The 19404-nt window shown below is 45.0% G+C and overlaps 1 protein-coding gene across 2 annotated transcripts in view; it reads left to right on the top strand.

Moving 5' to 3' along the window:
* trappc13 (trafficking protein particle complex subunit 13) overlaps positions 1-19404 on the top strand; it is a 41352-nt gene that overhangs the window by 8783 nt on the left and 13165 nt on the right. The window contains exons 3-8 of one of the 2 annotated variants that reach the window (XM_079524692.1): positions 3475-3574; positions 5132-5216; positions 6030-6157; positions 7472-7544; positions 9843-9887; positions 13069-13086. In XM_079524692.1, coding sequence (XP_079380818.1) covers positions 3475-3574; positions 5132-5216; positions 6030-6157; positions 7472-7544; positions 9843-9887; positions 13069-13086 — 449 coding nt within the window. Of the gene's footprint in view, positions 1-3474; positions 3575-5131; positions 5217-6029; positions 6158-7471; positions 7545-9839; positions 9888-13068; positions 13087-19404 lie in introns of both variants that reach the window. The other variant, XM_079524691.1, reaches the window with a different exon arrangement.

Below are 19404 nucleotides of genomic sequence, written 5' to 3'. Positions count from 1 at the left end.
TATGAAATACATGCTTAAACATGTAGCTATAGGTGTAATGTTAGAGTCCACAGAAGACATGTAAATATGAAATACATGCTTAAACATGTAGCTATAGGTGTAATGTTAGTCCACAGAAGACATGTAAATATGAAATAAATGCTTAAACATGTAGCTAGGTGTAATGTTAGAGTCCACAGAAGTGAACCTTTCAGGCCTGTTTTCTCAACTCGCTGTTTCTCTGCAAGACATTACTCTATAAGCCATATCTCCAAAACTGGTGGGCCAAACTGAACAACCAATATGTCAATTTGAAGCTATGATTCCCTGCTTTCATATGACATGAAAAAACGAAAATTGGTTCTTAAAGGGATAGTTCAGATTTGTTGAACTTAAAGGGACACTTCACCCTTTTTGCAAAAAAATATATGTTAATGACGTTTAGAAGCTTTAGAACACTTTCCTGGGGGTCTTTATGTGTGTAATATGTGGTTTTAGATATTTTAGATTGTAGCAGTGAGCCCAGTGTCTCTGATGTCATGGACACTGGGCTCACTTCTTTCCTGGACTACAATTCCCATAATACTTTGGTGCACTGCTCCTCCTTGTGAATAGGGGGATGGCTGTCTTACTGAGACAACATGTAGTCCAGGAAGTAAGTGAGCCCAGTGTCCATGACATCAGAGACACTGGGCTCACTGCTACAATCTAAAATATCTAAATCCACATATTACACACATAAAGACCCCCAGGAAAGTGTTCTAAAGCTCCTAAACGTCATTAACATATATTTTTTAGCAAAAAGGGTGAAGTGTCCCTTTAAGCTGTATGAAATACCATTAATATAGTGGTTGCAACTGTATTAATTGATTGCCTGAGTGGTCGGAGTTCTGCTCTGGTTTTCGTTCAACTTTGACCCCTCTATCACATGGAACTATTTTTTGGGCGAGTGATATGGACACAAAAAAGATAGTTTTTCAAATTTGTGATCGATTGATTGATTGACTGATTGATTGATTGAATACTTTATTAGACAAAGGATAACATTAAAAAAAAACTTGTTTCCATTCGGGTCCTCTGTATTAAATTCATAAATTAAATACTTCTCTGAATTAAATTGTTCCTCGGTAAGTTTATTTTCTGTTACTATTTATTGTTTGTTTAAAACATGGATGTGAAATAAATATCTTAAAATGTATGCATATACATTAAAACCCATTCTGGGCGGGAACCCCTTTTGGTGTTTTAAGCATTATGTTGTGCTTTAGCTGTTGAAAAATAGCAGATCTACAAGCTCATAGTGCGCCACCGAGTGCCGCACTATGAACTTGTAGGTCTGCTATTTTTGAAAAATCGTGAAAATGTGGCACAAATCTTTGAATATATATTCTTTCAGAGTGAACGTTTTTAACTCAAATCTTTGCTTCTGAGGGGTTCCTGGAGCAACATATTTTCAGATGGGGGGTTGGCGGTCAATTACATATCATTTTTGGGGTCCTTGACATGAAATATTGAGCACCACTGATACAGAAACATAGGTATTTCAGAAAACATTTTTTATGTTTTAATTTCGACGTCAGGCCTAAATGGGTTAATAAATAAATAAATCCGTGATCAGCTTCATTGGGTCCTCCTGTAACAGAATAGTTCCAGACCAGAGCTGTAAATCCAGGTATTATCAGAATAGTTCCTGACCAGAGCTGTATATCCTGGTATTATCACAATAGTTCCAGACCAGAGCTGTATATCCTGGTATTATCACAATAGTTCCAGACCAGAGCTGTAAATCCAGGTATTATCACAATAGTTCCAGACCAGAGCTGTATATCCAGGTATTATCACAATAGTTCCAGACCAGAGCTGTATATCCTGGTATTATCACAATAGTTCCAGACCAGAGCTGTATATCCTGGTATTATCACAATAGTTCCAGACCAGAGCTGTAAATCCAGGTATTATCACAATAGTTCCAGACCAGAGCTGTATATCCTGGTATTATCACAATAGTTCCAGACCAGAGCTGTATATCCTGGTATTATCACAATAGTTCCAGACCAGAGCTGTAAATCCAGGTATTATCACAATAGTTCCAGACCAGAGCTGTATATCCTGGTATTATCACAATAGTTCCAGACCAGAGCTGTATATCCTGGTATTATCACAATAGTTCCAGACCAGAGCTGTATATCCTGGTATTATCACAATAGTTCCAGACCAGAGCTGTAAATCCAGGTATTATCACAATAGTTCCAGACCAGAGCTGTATATCCTGGTATTATCACAATAGTTCCAGACCAGAGCTGTATATCCTGGTATTATCACAATAGTTCCAGACCAGAGCTGTATATCCTGGTATTATCACAATAGTTCCAGACCAGAGCTGTTTATGCAGGTATGTATGCTGCTGAGTCATATTATTATATTATCTGCATTATGTTTTGGTAATAAACAGCAAGGAGGCAGCAGATTAGCTCCATTAGATTAGCCATCATCATATGACCTTTGATTGTGTTAGATCCAGCTCCCAAATTTAGATGCAGGGAACTTATGGTGTTCGTTTTAACCCATTTTGGGGCGGGAACCCCTTTTGGTGTTTTATTATGTTATACTTTATCTATGGAAAAATAGCAGATCTACAAGCTCATAGTGCGGCACTCGGTGCCGCGCTACGAGCTTGTAGATCTGCTATTTTTGAAAAATTGTGAAAATGTCGTTTTTTGAATATATATTCTTTCACAGCGAACGTTTTTTAACTCAAATCGTTGCTTCTGGGAGGAGGGTCCCTGGAACAACATATTTTCAGATGGGGGTCGGCGGCCAATTACATATATTTTTGGTGATATATAAATGGTAAAAGGTTTTTCTGAAAACATGGCATTTGTAGAATCTGTTCCCAGGTCTAAATGGGTTAACTCATTCGATTTGACGGTCGCCGTTTTCATATATGGAGTATACGGTTGTCTACGAACATGTACGTAGTTGGCACCTTTAGTACCAATTATAATCGTAGAAAGTAGGGCATTCAATTCTAGTCATTTTTGAGTGGTGCAACCACTCCCTTACGGAGCTGTGGGTGGGTGGCTGGGTGGCTGGGTGCGTCTGAGCACGAAAACAACATGGTTGTTTTTCACCACCTGTGCGCAACCTAACACACACACAAACACACACGCACATATTAACTGTATATATGGTGATTTCGGGTGTGCCAGTACAGTACAGTGACAGTACAGTACAGTACAGTAGAGGGTACAGTAGAGGGACCCCCACACGGTAACTGTCATTTCCCAACCGTTTCGGACGCGGGGCGGCTCGCCCGAATCGGACCGGCACCCTGGGTGCGTTCCTGTGGGTCTGGAACACCCCCCCATCCCCCCCCCCCCCCCCCCGGGCACCCCCACACGGAGTTGCACCACTCACTTCACATTTTTACTAGTTGACTAGTTGCCTAGTCGACTAGTTGTTTAACTACCTATGATGTGTTCTGTGTGTTCACAGGGGATGTGTTTGATCGGCTCATGAAGGAGGACCCGTCCACTATTAAAGGAGCCGAATCGCTAATGCTAGGAGAGATGTTAACGTTACCTCAGAACTTTGGGTAATATAAGTTTTGTAAATACATCAAAGATGCGATAATAATCTTTATTCTTTTATCTTTTAAATGTTTTAATGGATAAAGCCTTGGCCTGGATGAGAGGTCGTCAGGTGGTCCCCAACCTTCTTAGAGTGTTGATGAGAGGTCGTCAGGTGGTCCCCAACCTTCTTAGAGTGTTGATGAGAGGTCGTCAGGTGGTCCCCAACCTTCTTAGAGTGTTGATGAGAGGTCGTCAGGTGGTCCCCAACCTTCTTAGAGTGTTGATGAGAGGTCGTCAGGTGGTCCCCAACCTTCTTAGAGTGTTGATGAGAGGTCGTCAGGTGGTCCCCAACCTTCTTAGAGTGTTGATGAGAGGTCGTCAGGTGGTCCCCAACCTTCTTAGAGTGTTGATGAGAGGTCGTCAGGTGGTCCCCAAACCTTCTTAGAGTGTTGATGAGAGGTCGTCAGGTGGTCCCCAACCTTCTTAGAGTGTTGATGAGAGGTCGTCAGGTGGTCCCCAACCTTCTTAGAGTGTTGATGAGAGGTCGTCAGGTGGTCCCCAAACCTTCTTAGAGTGTTGATGAGAGGTCGTCAGGTGGTCCCCAAACCTTCTTAGAGTGTTGATGAGAGGTCGTCAGGTGGTCCCCAACCTTCTTAGAGTGTTGATGAGAGGTCGTCAGGTGGTCCCCAAACCTTCTTAGAGTGTTGATGAGAGGTCGTCAGGTGGTCCCCAAACCTTCTTAGAGTGTTGATGAGAGGTCGTCAGGTGGTCCCCAAACCTTCTTAGAGTGTTGATGAGAGGTCGTCAGGTGGTCCCCAACCTTCTTAGAGTGTTGATGAGAGGTCGTCAGGTGGTCCCCAACCTTCTTAGAGTGTTGATGAGAGGTCGTCAGGTGGTCCCCAACCTTCTTAGAGTGTTTCGACACTTAACACCTTGAGGGCCCGGGCCTATTTAAGCCATTAATAAAATGTGCCCATCGTTTATAGCGCCCGGACCACTTTTACCGGCGGACCGGAAGTTGTTGTGAATGTGTGTGTAGCAGCTAACAATAGCCACACCACTCTAGAGTCGATCGACAACAACGGGAGGTAAGAATAAATCTATCGCGACTAGCGACTGGACCGCCGTCTAACACAGGATCTTTTTTTATAATTAGGCGGGATGATTTAGATCGCGAGTTATGAACGTTTTAAGATTTTCGTTGTCGTCCTCTAAACAGCCAAGGAACATTTTCGATGACGTGTCACTGTTGTGCAACACAGAGGATCGGGCAACAAGCGCTCCTAGGCTGTGGAGGATCGGGCAACAAGCGCTCCTAGGCTGTGGAGGATCGGGCAACAAGCGCTCCTAGGCTGTGGAGCGATGCGATCGGTTTTGATATCATTAATCTCCGTCGTTTTTATCAATCTCCGTCTCGGGCAACTGACCGTGCACTTGAACTTGACGGTGATCTCCGTCTGATATAAATAATAAAAATACATTGTTACATTGGCCAATCGATGTATGGATCAGCCACTGGACACATTTGTTTGTCAAATTTTTATGATATCACAATCTCAAATAATGTGTGTTTTCAACAGAAACATCTTCCTTGGCGAGACCTTCTCCAGTTACATCAGTGTTCACAACGACAGCATCCAGATTGTGAAGGACATTCTGGTGAAGGTACGTTCTGGTGAAGGTACGTTCTGGTGAAGGTACGTTCTGGTGAAGGTACGTTCTGGTGAAGGTACGTTCTGGTGAAGGTACGTTCTGGTGAAGGTACGTTCTGGTGAAGGTACGACGTTCTGGTGAAGGTACGTTCTGGTGAAGGTACGTTCGGGTGAAGGTACGTTCTGGTGAAGGTACGTTCTCATTAACATTACGTTGGCTCTCCCACTGAAGCCAGAGTGACATTTAACACTACAACTGAAAATGTGACAGAAGTAGCATGTGCTTAACCCATGTTGACCTGAGATCAGATTCTAAAAATATCTTCTACATCCTGACAGTTTTCTGAAAAAGCTATGTTTCTATTTCAGTGGTTCTTCGATTTTTCAAAAATAGCAGACCTACAAGCTCGTAGCGCGCCACTCGGTGGCGCGCTACGAGCTTGTAGATCTGCTATTTTTCAATAGCTAAAGCATAACATAATGCTAACGCCAAAAGGGGTTCCCGCCATGAATGGGTTAAATTCATATTTAGAAAATGTTTCAGTTGTCCAAAGATTCTGAGATGATGGAATGATGATAGGGTGTGTGTGTGTGTGTGTGTGTGTGTGTGTGTGTGTGTGTGTGTGTGTGTGTGTGTGTGTGTGTGTGTGTGTGTGTGTGTGTGTGTGTGTGTGTGTGTGTGTGTGTGTGTGTGTGTGTGTGTGTGTGTGTGTGTGTGTGTGTGTGTGTGTGTGTGTGTGTGTGTGTGTGTGTGCGTGCGTGCGTGCGTGCGTGCGTGCGTGTGTGCGTGCGTGCGTGTGTGCGTGTGCGCGTGCGTGCGTTGCAGGCTGACCTCCAGACCAGCTCCCAGAGGCTCAACCTCTCGGCGTCTAACTCCACCGTCACTGAGCTGAAGCCAGAGAGCTGCATCGATGACGTCATCCACCACGAAGTCAAGGAGATCGGAACGCACATGTGAGTCTTTATGATGTCATAACGATGTCATCATCTGTGTCTTTATGATGTCATAACGATGTCATCACCTGTGTCTTTATGATGTCATACGACGACAACAATATTCATTAGTTTTGGGCCTGAGAGGCTAAATGTCATCGGATGGCGGTCCGTGGCTCAAATGGGTCTGAGAGGCTAAATGTCATCAGATGGTGGTCCGTGGCTCAAATGGGTCTGAGAGGCTAAATGTCATCAAATGGTGGTCCGTGGCTCAAATGGGTCTGAGAGGCTAAATGTCATCAGATGGTGGTCCGTGGCTCAAATGGGTCTGAGAGGCTAAATGTCATCAAATGGTGGTTCCGTGGCTCAAATGGGTCTGAGAGGCTAAATGTCATCAAATGGTGGTCCGTGGCTCAAATGGGTCTGAGAGGCTAAATGTCATCAAATGGTGGTCCGTGGCTCAAATGGGTCTGAGAGGCTAAATGTCATCAGATGGTGGTCCGTGGCTCAAATGGGTCTGAGAGGCTAAATGTCATCAAATGGTGGTCCGTGGATCAAATGGGTCTGAGAGGCTAAATGTCATTTTCTGCAAGACATTACTCTATAAGCCATATCTCCAAAACTGGAGGGTCAAACTGAACAACCAATAATATGTCAATTTGAAGCTATGATTCCCTGCTTTCATATGACATGAAAAAAACGAAAATTTAAAAAAAAATCCAATGGCAGTCCCTCAGTCAAATCCAATGGCAGTCCCTCAGTCAAATCCAATGGCAGTCCCTCAGTCAAATCCAATGGCAGTCCCTCAGTCAAATCCAATGGCAGTCCCTCAGTCAAATCGATGGCAGTCCCTCAGTCAAATCCAATGGCAGTCCCTCAGTCAAATCCAATGGCAGTCCCTCAGTCAAATCCAATGGCAGTCCCTCAGTCAAATCCAATGGCAGTCCCTCAGTCAAATCCAATGGCAGTCCCTCAGTCAAATCCAATGGCAGTCCCTCAGTCAAATCCAATGGCAGTCCCTCAGTCAAATCCAATGGCAGTCCCTCAGTCAAATCCAATGGCAGTCCCTCAGTCAAATCCAATGGCAGTCCCTCAGTCAAATCCAATGGCAGTCCCTCAGTCAAATCCAATGGCAGTCCCTCAGTCAAATCCAATGGCAGTCCCTCAGTCAAATCTGGTCACAAATGGTGGTTCCGTGGCTGCAGATGCCGAATTAATGATGGACCTTGATATGAAAAGGGTTGAAAACCACTGATATAAACACACAGAGTGTTCAAATATAAACCCAACATATTTTTGTCGCGCTAAACTCCGTTCTCTTTCTCCACTCGTTAGCCTGGTGTGTGCAGTCAGTTACACGACTCAGTACGGGGAGAAACTCTACTTCCGAAAATTCTTCAAATTCCAGGTGAGTTGTTACTGCATTATTGTTGTTGTCACTGCTTGAACGACGTTCTCCTGTCAGGTTGCATCAGAGGAGCTCAGACGACACAATCCAGAACTTGTTGTGTTTGATGAACAAAACGTTATTTTTAACCACATCGGGTAGACGGAGTTGAGGCAGAGTTTATGCAAAGTGTGGAACAGCAAAGGATGTGTCTGCGGATTGTACCTCTGGAAACAGAAAAGGTTGCACATGCACATGGAGAATTCCATGCCAGAAGGCTTTCTTACCTTTATTTGTAGTTGTTACGTCCCCACCAAAGAGGTCCAGGTGTTATTTGTAGTTGTTACGTCCCCACCAAAGAGGTCCAGGTGTTATTTGTAGTTGTTACGTCCCCACCAAAGAGGTCAAGGTGTTATTTTGTGCAAAAGCTATTTCCCCTAATATAAGCTCTCAATGGGGGTTGGGTTTTTGTGCTAATTTGCTTATTTCCATTGAAATAAGTAGTAAAGTGTGCCGCTTGCGATACTATTTACATTATGAAGAGAGGATATATACAAAACAAATAAGTCCTCAATTCATTGACTTATTATTAGGGGAAATAGCCAATAATGCGCTTCTGCACAAAATAACACCTGGACCTTTTGATGGGGACGTAACAACTACAAATAACGGTAAGAAAGCCTTCTAGCATGGAATTCTCCTTTAAAGGGATAGTTAACCCAAAACTATGACTTTATTTTCTATCAATTCCACGTGCCATGAAGCGCATGGATACCTTTTAGTTGTTGTTGCATTCCTGAGCCTCAATTGTATTTGAATATAATACAAATGAAAAGTAAACGGAAAGGGGAGAGGGAGAGGGAGAGACACAGAGACACAGAGAGAGAGAGACACAGAGACACAGAGAGACAGAGAGAGACACAGAGGGAGAGGGAGAGACACAGAGACACAGAGAGAGAGAGACACAGAGACACAGAGAGACAGAGAGAGACACAGAGGGAGAGGGAGAGACACAGAGACACAGAGAGAGAGAGAGAGACACAGAGACACAGAGAGAGAGAGAGACACAGAGACACAGAGAGAGAGAGACACAGAGACACAGAGAGACAGAGAGAGACACAGAGAGAGAGAGAGAGACACAGAGACACAGAGAGAGAGAGAGACACAGAGACACAGAGACACAGAGACACAGAGAGAGAGAGAGAGACACAGAGACACAGAGAGAGAGAGACACAGAGACACAGAGAGACAGAGAGAGACACAGAGAGAGAGAGAGAGACACAGAGACACAGAGAGAGAGAGAGACACAGAGACACAGAGACACAGAGAGAGGGAGAGACACAGAGACACAGAGAGAGAGAGAGAGACACAGAGACACAGAGAGAGAGAGAGACACAGAGACAGAGAGAGAGAGAGACACAGAGACACAGAGACACAGAGAGACAGAGAGGGACACAGAGAGAGAGAGAGAGAGAGAGACACAGAGAGAGAGAGAGAGAGAGAGAGAGAGAGAGACAGAGAGAGAGAGACACAGAGACACAGAGAGACAGAGAGACACAGAGACACAGAGAGACAGAGAGGGACACAGAGAGAGAGAGAGAGAGACAGAGAGAGAGAGAGAGAGAGACACAGAGAGAGAGAGACACACAGAGAGAGAGAGAGAGAGAGACACAGAGAGAGAGAGAGGGACACAGAGAGAGAGAGAGAGACACAGAGAGAGAGAGAGAGAGAGAGAGACACAGAGAGAGAGAGAGAGAGAGACACACACAGAGAGAGACAGGTTTCCGAGTCCCGAGCAAGGAAAGGACAGACTTGCTCGGGGAAAAGTTTATTTACCGAGGACGGAGGCTTTCAGACTAGAGCAGCATGTGTTGATGATAGCAGTCTGAGAAATGTCACAAGTCTACAATAGAGCGAAAAACCAATTAGCATACAAGCTATGGGCTTTGTGCGACCGGCCAGAGAGAGAGAGAGAGAGAGAGAGAGAGAGACACAGAGAGAGACACAGAGAGAGAGAGAGAGAGAGAGAGAGAGACACACACACACACACACACACACACACTGCACTCAGTGTGGAGAACTTAACCTCGTAGACAGATGAAACGGTGGAACTCCTTCGTTGAGTTCTACACTTTCATTTGTATGGTCTTTCTTTGGACAGGATCTCCTGACGTTAATAAGAGGACATTAAACTAGACACTGTACATTTTGTACTTTTATTTTTTATTTGTTTTTTGTTGCCTTTTTTTTTTTTGAATGGAGGAAAGCGTTGAGAAACCACCGACACCGGCCTTTAGCTTACAATCTATTCTCAAGCAGGTCCTGAAGCCGCTGGACGTGAAGACCAAGTTCTACAACGCAGAGGTAAGCGTTATAATGTGTTGTTATGTGTACGTTATAGAGCGTGGCCCAGGAAATGATTCTCCGTTCATTTTCCTCATAGACATTTCAGAAAGTATTTATTTAACCCATTCAGGCCTGACGTCGAAATTTAAAAAAAAAAAGTTTTCTAAATCGTGACAATTTTCGGAAAGATTTGAGGCACATTTTAACGATTTTTCAAAAATAGCAGATCTACAAGTTCATAGCGCGCCACTCGGTGGCGCGCTATGAGCTTGTAGATCTGCTATTTTTCAATAGCTAAATTATAACATAATATTTAAAACACCAAAAGGGGTTCCCGCCCAAAATGGGTTAATGGTTAATGTGGTTAAATGCTAACGTGACATGGATGTGTTCCAGGTCTCAATGGATTAAAGACGTTTACGCCGCGGACAAAGCCAACTCTTGTCGTGACAAATCATGACAACAAACACAATTTTTCGGCCAAACAAAGAATTAGAAAGTAGAAAAAAACGGGCAGGTTACAACACTTTTTTTGTTGTTTTTCTTCTATGTAATTATTTGTTTGGTCCAAAATATTGTGTGTGTTGTCATGATTTGTCACGACTCGAGTTGGCTTCGTACGACGCTTAAAAGGTCTTTAAATAAATACTTTTCGAAATGTCTAGGAGGAAAAATGCATTGGGATTCATTTCCTGGTCCATGGTAAGGGGCGGGACTGCGACGCTCTATAGGGGCTGTTATTATGAAGTCTTGACTGGCAACACTGGTGGAAGAAATAATTTGTTTTAAACTTAGGTAATAATATTATTCCACAGTTACCCTGTAAAGCAGTGGTTCTCAAACTTTTTCTTTTTTTTTAGCTCAAGAGAAATTAGACCTTTTTCCCCCGGGGGAGCCAAACTAGTGAAAATAGCAGATCTACAAGCTCACAACGTTCCGCGGCACGTTGTGAGCTTGTAGATCGGCTATTTTCAATATACTTCTTGAACAACTGATTTGTTTTCTAATTTATGAAATTTCTTACATTACATTGTTTCATTTGTTCATAAAATGACTTCGAAAGATTATTGCATTTCCCTTTTTTTTTTTTCATAGAAATAGTTAGCTTTTTCTTTGCTACACTCATCAGGCCCCACTTTGAGAACCACTGCATTGCATTAATAACATGCCTCATGTTGTCAGTCACGTTTACATTCTGCCTTTTGGGAACGTTTTCTAATATAGAGTAGTATGGAAAAACCCCGTATGTCCAGGTGCTTCTCTCCATCGTCAACGTCGCCCACCCCCGCCACACCATGGAGACCTGAGACCACGTATGTCCAGGTGCTTCTCTCCATCGTCAACGTCGCCCACCCCCGCCACACCATGGAGACCTGAGACCAGATTAAAACCACGTATGTCCAGGTGCTTCTCTCCATCGTCAACGTCGCCCACCCCCGCCACACCATGGAGACCTGAGACCAGATTAAAACCACGTATGTCCAGGTGCTTCTCTCCATCGTCAACGTCGCCCACCCCCGCCACACCATGGAGACCTGAGACCACGTATGTCCAGGTGCTTCTCTCCATCGTCAACGTCGCCCACCCCCGCCACACCATGGAGACCTGAGACCAGATTAAAACCACGTATGTCCAGGTGCTTCTCTCCATCGTCAACGTCGCCCACCCCCGCCACACCATGGAGACCTGAGACCAGATTAAAACCACGTATGTCCAGGTGCTTCTCTCCATCGTCAACGTCGCCCACCCCCGCCACACCATGGAGACCTGAGACCAGATTAAAACCACGTATGTCCAGGTGCTTCTCTCCATGGTCAACGTCGCCCACCCCCGCCACACCATGGAGACCTGAGACCACGTATGTCCAGGTGCTTCTCTCCATGGTCAACGTCGCCCACCCCCGCCACACCATGGAGACCTGAGACCAGATTGTACAAACAATCATGACAGTTTTGTTTCAAAGTCGTATGATTAGTTTGATTTGTTCTCCGCATTTGACCCATCTCTCTTGGAGCGGTGAGCTGCAGCGTGCGCCGCACTCGGGGATCATTAGTTGATTTGACCCCCCCAGTCCAACCCATTGATGCTGAGTGCCAAGCAGGGAGGCGTTGGGTCCCATATTTACAGTCTTTGGTATGACCCGGCCCGGGGATCGAACCCCCGACCTCCCAGTTTCAGGGCGGACACTCTAACCACAAGGCCACTGTCTACAGCAGTGGTGCTCAAACTATTTCATGTGAAGGAGCCCCAACATTATGTATTTGGTCGCCGACCCCCATCTGAAAACATGTTGTTCCAGGGACACATTCACAGTCATATGAGCTTAGAGACGCCCGCACGGAATGGGCTTGTAAGGCAATCAAGCGCTCCCCTTCCCCAGTACAGCTACAGATCAGCTGGGAATTATATGAAGTGATTGAATGTGTGGATTATCGGTGAGATAAGGACTAACCGTTTTAGAATTAAGCAATATTACACGAGAGGGTGTGGGTTAACGTGATTATTGCCACGACAGGGATGCGGTGAGGAACGAGACGAAGTCGAGTTCCGCAAGCATCACTGAAGTGGCAATAATCACGTTAACCCACACCCTCGAGTGTAATATTGCAATTATACAACAGTTACCCTTAAAACTAAGAAAATCGCTGAAAGAATATATTTTTTTAATGACAGATGTAGTCACTATGACCACAAATGTCCCAAGAAACTAGCTAGCCTAGCCACCGAGTTTGCTAGCGCTCTGGGAGAACAGAGCAGCTGAATTCTTTGTTTTGATTAGGTGGTGAATGGTGCTGGTTTAACCCACGGCTAGAAGGCTGTTTCAACCAATCAGATTGCTTCCTCGAAACGACCTGTGGTATAATTGCTATTTTTCAACAGCTAAAGTTTAAAATAATGGTTTAAAGCTATGAAGTGACACATATGCGTCTAAATGGGCCAAAGGCAATGTTTTACGAAGAAAAGAAAACATCACAGTGAGAGCATCTTTTCAATCCCCACAGTTGGACATACAGGGTTTTTCCAAAGGCAAAGACATTTAGCTTTTTTTACCCCCCACATTTCTTTAATTTTCTTTCATTTGCATATAGCATTTTGTACTGTGTGTAATGCAGATTATTCATTCACGGTCATTCATTTGTCATTGGCATGTAACTTCATTCATGTTTTATGATGTCTTGTATTTTATTTTCTCCATTAGAGTGACCTCAGTTCAGTGGTAAATGTTTTTTTTTTTTCGTTTAGTTTTTTCTGTTCTCATCGCTGAACATTAATTAGCTTCAAATTAACCTCCACGCAAGCTGCATTTCTTTCCATGTCTTTTCTCTGGGGCCGCTAAGAAGGAGCAAAAGTATAGCGGGGACAAATGCGTGGAAAGTCATGTTTAATTCGTCTATGATTATATAAGGTCTTCGCCTAATATGCTCATGAAGTGTGGATCATGACCGAAAGAATAAGGCCCGAATACAAGCGGACAAAATTAGTTTTCCTCTAGATGGGTGGCTGGCATCTCCCTTAGAGATGGGGTGAGAAGTTCAGTCACGCGAGAGAGACTCGGAGTAGAGTCGCTGCTTCTTTGCCTGGAAAGGAGCCATCTTAGGTGGTTCGGGGCATCTGGTTTAGGATGCCTCTCGGGCGTCTCCCTAGAGAGGTTCTCGACGCATCTGGTTAGGATGCCTCTCGGGCGTCTCCCTAGGGAGGTCCTCGAGGCACGTCCCACTGGGAGGAGACCCCGGGGCAGACCAAGGCTCAGTTGGAGGAAACACATCGACTCACTGGGCCTTGGAACACCTTGGGATCCCCCCAGGAGGAAGTCACTAATGTTGCTCTGGAGAGGGAAGTCTGGAGCTCTCTGGTGGAGCTGTTGCCCCCGCGACCCTACTACGGATAAGCGGTTGAAGATGGATGTATGAATATATAGGTCAACACGTGGAGTTTGATGTTCAATGGGCTTCAAATTAATATCACACGTCTAAATATTGAATCAAGCTACTCTGACCCAAGAAGTGTTTTAAAAGTACTTTGGTACTTTGGTTGGCGAAAGGGCCTTTCTGTGTGGAGTTTGCATGTTCTCCCCGTGTCCCCTAGGGTAGGTACCCTCACAAAAAACATGCAGTAATCCTGGTCTCTAAACTGCCTCCCCCTGGCCAGCTGGGGCGCCTGATGGCGGGAAAAGGAACTGGTCGGAATAACGTGTTCCTTCCACGCGCTACGTCCAACCAGGGAAACTCCCCCCTGTCAGGTGTAAAGGAGCAACTTGGACACTCAGGCATGAAGGATTGATTGATTGATTGAAATATTTATTAACAGTTTGCAGAATTACAGTAGGCTACATTTCAAGCACAAACTCAATACAAAGACTGTTAACTGTGAGTGGACGACCCAATTAAGCATTACACTTGTTTACAAGAGGGTCCACCTTGTTCAATTCATCAAAACATTTAGAGACGTACAAATAGACACTTCTATATACCGGTAGTCAAAGAACAGAACAGGAATTCATCATAAAGGAGGTAAAAAGGGAAAAGAAACATACAGTGAGGGGAAAAAAGGGTGGGCGGGTTCAAGTCCGTTGCTCTCCCCAGGTTGGCGGAGGGTGTGTAGAGCCCAGGATCACATTAGATAATTGACACAGGGGTGAAAAGATGGGTTACAAAAATCGTGGGATAAAAATTATATATATAAAAAAAAAGTATGTTGGTACACGACGAGTCGACATGGACTTTCCACCACGTTTAGCCTTTGCTCTTTCTTCGGATGCTTCTGCACTCTTCGCTAACTCATTTCACACAGCAGGGCTAACTGTCTAATTAACGGTTTCATTAATTAATTGACTATTTTTTTTGGGGGGGGGGGGGGGGGGGGGGGGGGCTTGCTGCTGAGTTGCAGAGGGCTGGGATTGATTGCCTTGATCAAACACTGGGGAAACTTGGGCTGGTTTGTTGTTATGATGATTATTGTTGTTGGGATTGTCGTCATTATTATTATTATTATTATTCCATTTATGAATGAATGAAGGTACTCAAATTTTCAACCTAATTTTGAACTAATCTTTTGCTTCTTACTCATTACTGTATACTAGAGGTTGCACTGAGAAACGCTTGTTTAAACCCGTCGGTACAAAAACATGTCTTGGAGCTGAAATGTAAATCATCCGAGGGCAGAGAGGGGGGGGGGACGTCCTACATACGGTTTTAAAGGCCTGACATCGAAATTTAAAAAATGTATTCTAAATCATTTTCTGAAAAACGTTTCTATATCAGTGGTGCTCAATATTTCATGTCAAGGACCCCAAAAATTATATGTAATCGGCCGCCGACCCCCATCTGAACATATGTTGTCCGAGGGACCCTCCACCCAGAAGCAAAGATTTTAGTTAAAAAACTATATATACTGTACTCAAAGATTTGAGGCACATTTAACAATTTTTCAACAATAGCAGATCTACAAGCTCGTAGCGCGGCACTCTGTGCCTGTAGATCTTGTAGATCTCCCAAAATGTGTTAAACGTGACTAGTTAGTGTCGTATGGATCATTGGTGATGGAAGACCTAAGTAAATTAATAATAATAATAATAATAGTTAGTGCAACCCCTACTGTGTACCATGTTGGTTGTGGTCAGCACTTTACTAACTGTACTGTAACCCTGAAGGTTCTGTCACTGAGCACCGTTTGAGAGCTTTGTAAAGGTGGCGTAAGGGTTCTATTAAGTGTTAAATAGCTCTATGGTGATGGCAATCATTGCTATATTATATTTGTTCAATAACAGGGGTGAGTCGACCAAAGAGGTCCAGGTGTTATTTGTAGTTGTTACGTCCCCACCAAAGAGGTCCAGGTGTTATTTGTAGTTGTTACGTCCCCACCAAAGAGGTCCAGGTGTTATTTGTAGTTGTTACGTCCCCACCAAAGAGGTCCAGGTGTTATTTGTAGTTGTTACGTCCCCACCAAAGAGGTCCAGGTGTTATTTGTAGTTGTTACGTCCCCACCAAAGAGGTCCAGGTGTTATTTGTAGTTGTTACGTCCCTGCCAAAGGGGTCCAGGTGTTATTTGTAGTTGTTACGTCCCCACCAAAGAGGTCCAGGTGTTATTTGTAGTTGTTACGTCCCCGCCAAAGAGGTCCAGGTGTTATTTGTAGTTGTTACGTCCCCACCAAAGAGGTCCAGGTGTTATTTGTAGTTGTTACGTCCCCACCAAAGAGGTCCAGGTGTTATTTGTAGTTGTTACGTCCCCACCAAAGAGGTCCAGGTGTTATTTGTAGTTGTTACGTCCCCACCAAAGAGGTCCAGGTGTTATTTGTAGTTGTTACGTCCCCACCAAAGAGGTCCAGGTGTTATTTGTAGTTGTTACGTCCCCACCAAAGAGGTCCAGGTGTTATTTGTAGTTGTTACGTCCCCACCAAAGAGGTCCAGGTGTTATTTGTAGTTGTTACGTCCCCACCAAAGAGGTCCAGGTGTTTTTTGTAGTTGTTACGTCCCCACCAAAGAGGTCCAGGTGTTATTTGTAGTTGTTACGTCCCCACCAAAGAGGTCCAGGTGTTATTTGTAGTTGTTACGTCCCCACCAAAGAGGTCCAGGTGTTATTTCTAGTTGTTACGTCCCCACCAAAGAGGTCCAGGTGTTATTTGTAGTTGTTACGTCCCCACCAACGAGGTCCAGGTGTTATTTGTAGTTGTTACGTCCCCACCAAAGAGGTCCAGGTGTTATTTGTAGTTACGTCCTCACCAAAGAGGTCCAGGTGTTATTTGTAGTTGTTACGTCCCCACCAAAGAGGTCCAGGTGTTATTTGTAGTTGTTACGTCCCCACCAAAGAGGTCCAGGTGTTATTTGTAGTTGTTACGTCCCCACCAAAGAGGTCCAGGTGTTATTTTGTGCAAAAGTGCATTATTGGCTATTTCCCCTAATATAAGCCCTCAATGGGGGTTGGGTTTTTGTGCTAATTCGCTTATTTTCATCGAAATAAGTAGTAAAGTGTGCCGCTTGGGATACTATTTACATTATGAAGAGAGGCTATATACAAAAAAATAGATTTTTGAGCGATGGAAATTAGCGAATTAGCACTAAAACCCATAGCCCAATTCAATTCAATTAAATTCATTGAGGGCTTATGGTAGAGGAAATAGCCAATAATGTGCTTTTGCACAAAATAGGTACGAAAGCCTTCTAGTCTGAAATTCTCTCTCCCTCTCTCTCTCTCTCTCTCTCTCTCTCTCTCTCTCTCTCTCTCTCTGCTGATTGGATGAAATTGAGCTGGAGAGATGGGAAGACTGCTGTTACTGGACAAACTATAGAAATGAGTGCTATCACAATATAAAGCTTATATAAAAATATATAACTTCTTACACTACCTTTTAATTCCCTGAATCTCAGCTTCACTTGTGACGCTTTCACTCCTAATTCCTAATCGTTCTGAAGAGTGCATTCATTCATACCTGTTACTGTTTACTGCTAGTATGGAATAATTGAAGGAAGAATTCACCCATTTTCAACCTATCTTCACTGATTAGTTAGTTAGTTTCTGCGAGAGTGAGGTCTAGCCAACACAACAATTCCTGGATCGCTGCCCTTTCCTATCCAACATCAGGTTCTTGAGCTCTGCAGTGTTGTCAGCCAAGTTGTCGCGCCACAGCACGTCTATCCATAGGTGGTACACTCCTTTCCCCTCCTGGCTTTGCCCTGTGGTTGGCTCCCATAGGGTCAATTTACTCGCCTCAAGTTCTGGGTGCCTGACACAGTGCCCTGCCAGCCTCATGCTTCTCTCTCTGACTTTGTCCGTGACCCGTGGTAGGTCCCCATAGAGGTCCACATTTCTGATGCGGTCCGTCCATGTGACAGCTAGTGCCATTCGTAGCATTCTTGTGTAGAGTCCATCCAGGGCTTTTTCCTGTTGTACTGTGAGGGTCCATGTCTCGGCCCCATACAGCAGTACTGACTCCACTGTGAGGGTCCATGTCTCGGCCCCATACAGCAGTACTGACTCCACTGTGAGGGTCCATGTCTTGGCCCCTTACAGCAGTACTGACTCCACTGTGAGGGTCCATGTCTCTGCCCCTTACAGCAGTACTGACTCCACTGTGAGGGTCCATGTCTCTGCCCCTTACAGCAGTACTGACTCCACTGTGAGGGTCCATGTCTCGGCCCCATACAGCAGTACTGACTCCACTGTGAGGCTCCATGTCTCGGCCCCATACAGCAGTACTGACTCCACTGTGAGGGTCCATGTCTCGGCCCCATACAGCAGTACTGACTCCACTGTGAGGGTCCATGTCTCGGCCCCATACAGCAGTACTGACTCCACTGTGAGGGTCCATGTCTTGGCCCCTTACAGCAGTACTGACTCCACTGTGAGGGTCCATGTCTCTGCCCCTTACAGCAGTACTGACTCCACTGTGAGGGTCCATGTCTCTGCCCCATACAGCAGTACTGACTCCACTGTGAGGGTCCATGTCTCGGCCCCATACAGCAGTACTGACTCCACAGTAGCTAAGAACAGCCGCCTCTTAAGGTCTTCTCCCATGTCTGATTTCCACACTCTCCTCATCCCGTGCAAGGCTTTCCAGGCAAGTGCTCTCCGCACCTTCAGATCCTGTTCAGTTCCTCATAAGAGGGCTTCAGAAACCTGCATACCAGTGACATCATCATTAGATCAGTGACATAATTGGAGAGAAAGCCTGCCGTTTCCATTACCTCGGATTCCCCATTGATGATGTCACTGGTAGACAGGTTTCTGAACTGTCCACAGCCCCCCTCTGAGACACAGAGTGAGTAGACAGGTTTCTGAACCGTCCACAGCCCCCCTCTGAGACACAGAGTGAGTAGACAGGTTTCTGAACTGTCCACAGCCCTCCTCTGAGACACAGAGTGAGTAGACAGGTTTCTGAACCCCCCACAGCCCTCCTCTGAGACACAGAGTGAGTAGACAGGTTTCTGAACTGTCCACAGCCCTCTGAGACACAAGCAGGGTAGTAAGTATGTAGGTCAGATAGGCTTATTGTCGGTATCAGCCAGGGTGCGGGAGTCTATCCTCGTTTCAATGCACTAGACCTCTGGGAGATGGAGTCTATCCCCGTTAAAATGCACTAGACCTCTGGGAGATGGAGTCTATCCCTGTTTCAATGACCTCTGGGAGATGGAGTCTATCCCCGTTGCAATGACCTCTGGGAGATGGAGTCTATCCCTGTTTCAATGACCTCTGGGAGATGGAGTCTATCCCTGTTTCAATGACCTCTGGGAGATGGAGTCTATCCCTGTTTCAATGACCTCTGGGAGATGGAGTCTATCCCCGTTGCAATGACCTCTGGGAGATGGAGTCTATCCCCGTTGCAATGACCTCTGGGAGATGGAGTCTATCCCTGTTTCAATGACCTCTGGGAGATGGAGTCTATCCCTGTTTCAATGACCTCTGGGAGATGGAGTCTATCCCCGTTGCAATGACCTCTGGGAGATGGAGTCTATCCCCGTTGCAATGACCTCTGGGAGATGGAGTGCTGAGGTGGAGCGCAACACCTACCATCAGCTACTCATACGCTGAGTTGGCGGTT

This window comes from Electrona antarctica, assembly GCF_951216825.1.
Source record: "Electrona antarctica genome assembly, chromosome: 16".
NCBI lineage: Eukaryota > Metazoa > Chordata > Actinopteri > Myctophiformes > Myctophidae > Electrona > Electrona antarctica.
This window is presented reverse-complemented; position numbering and strand designations above follow the sequence as displayed.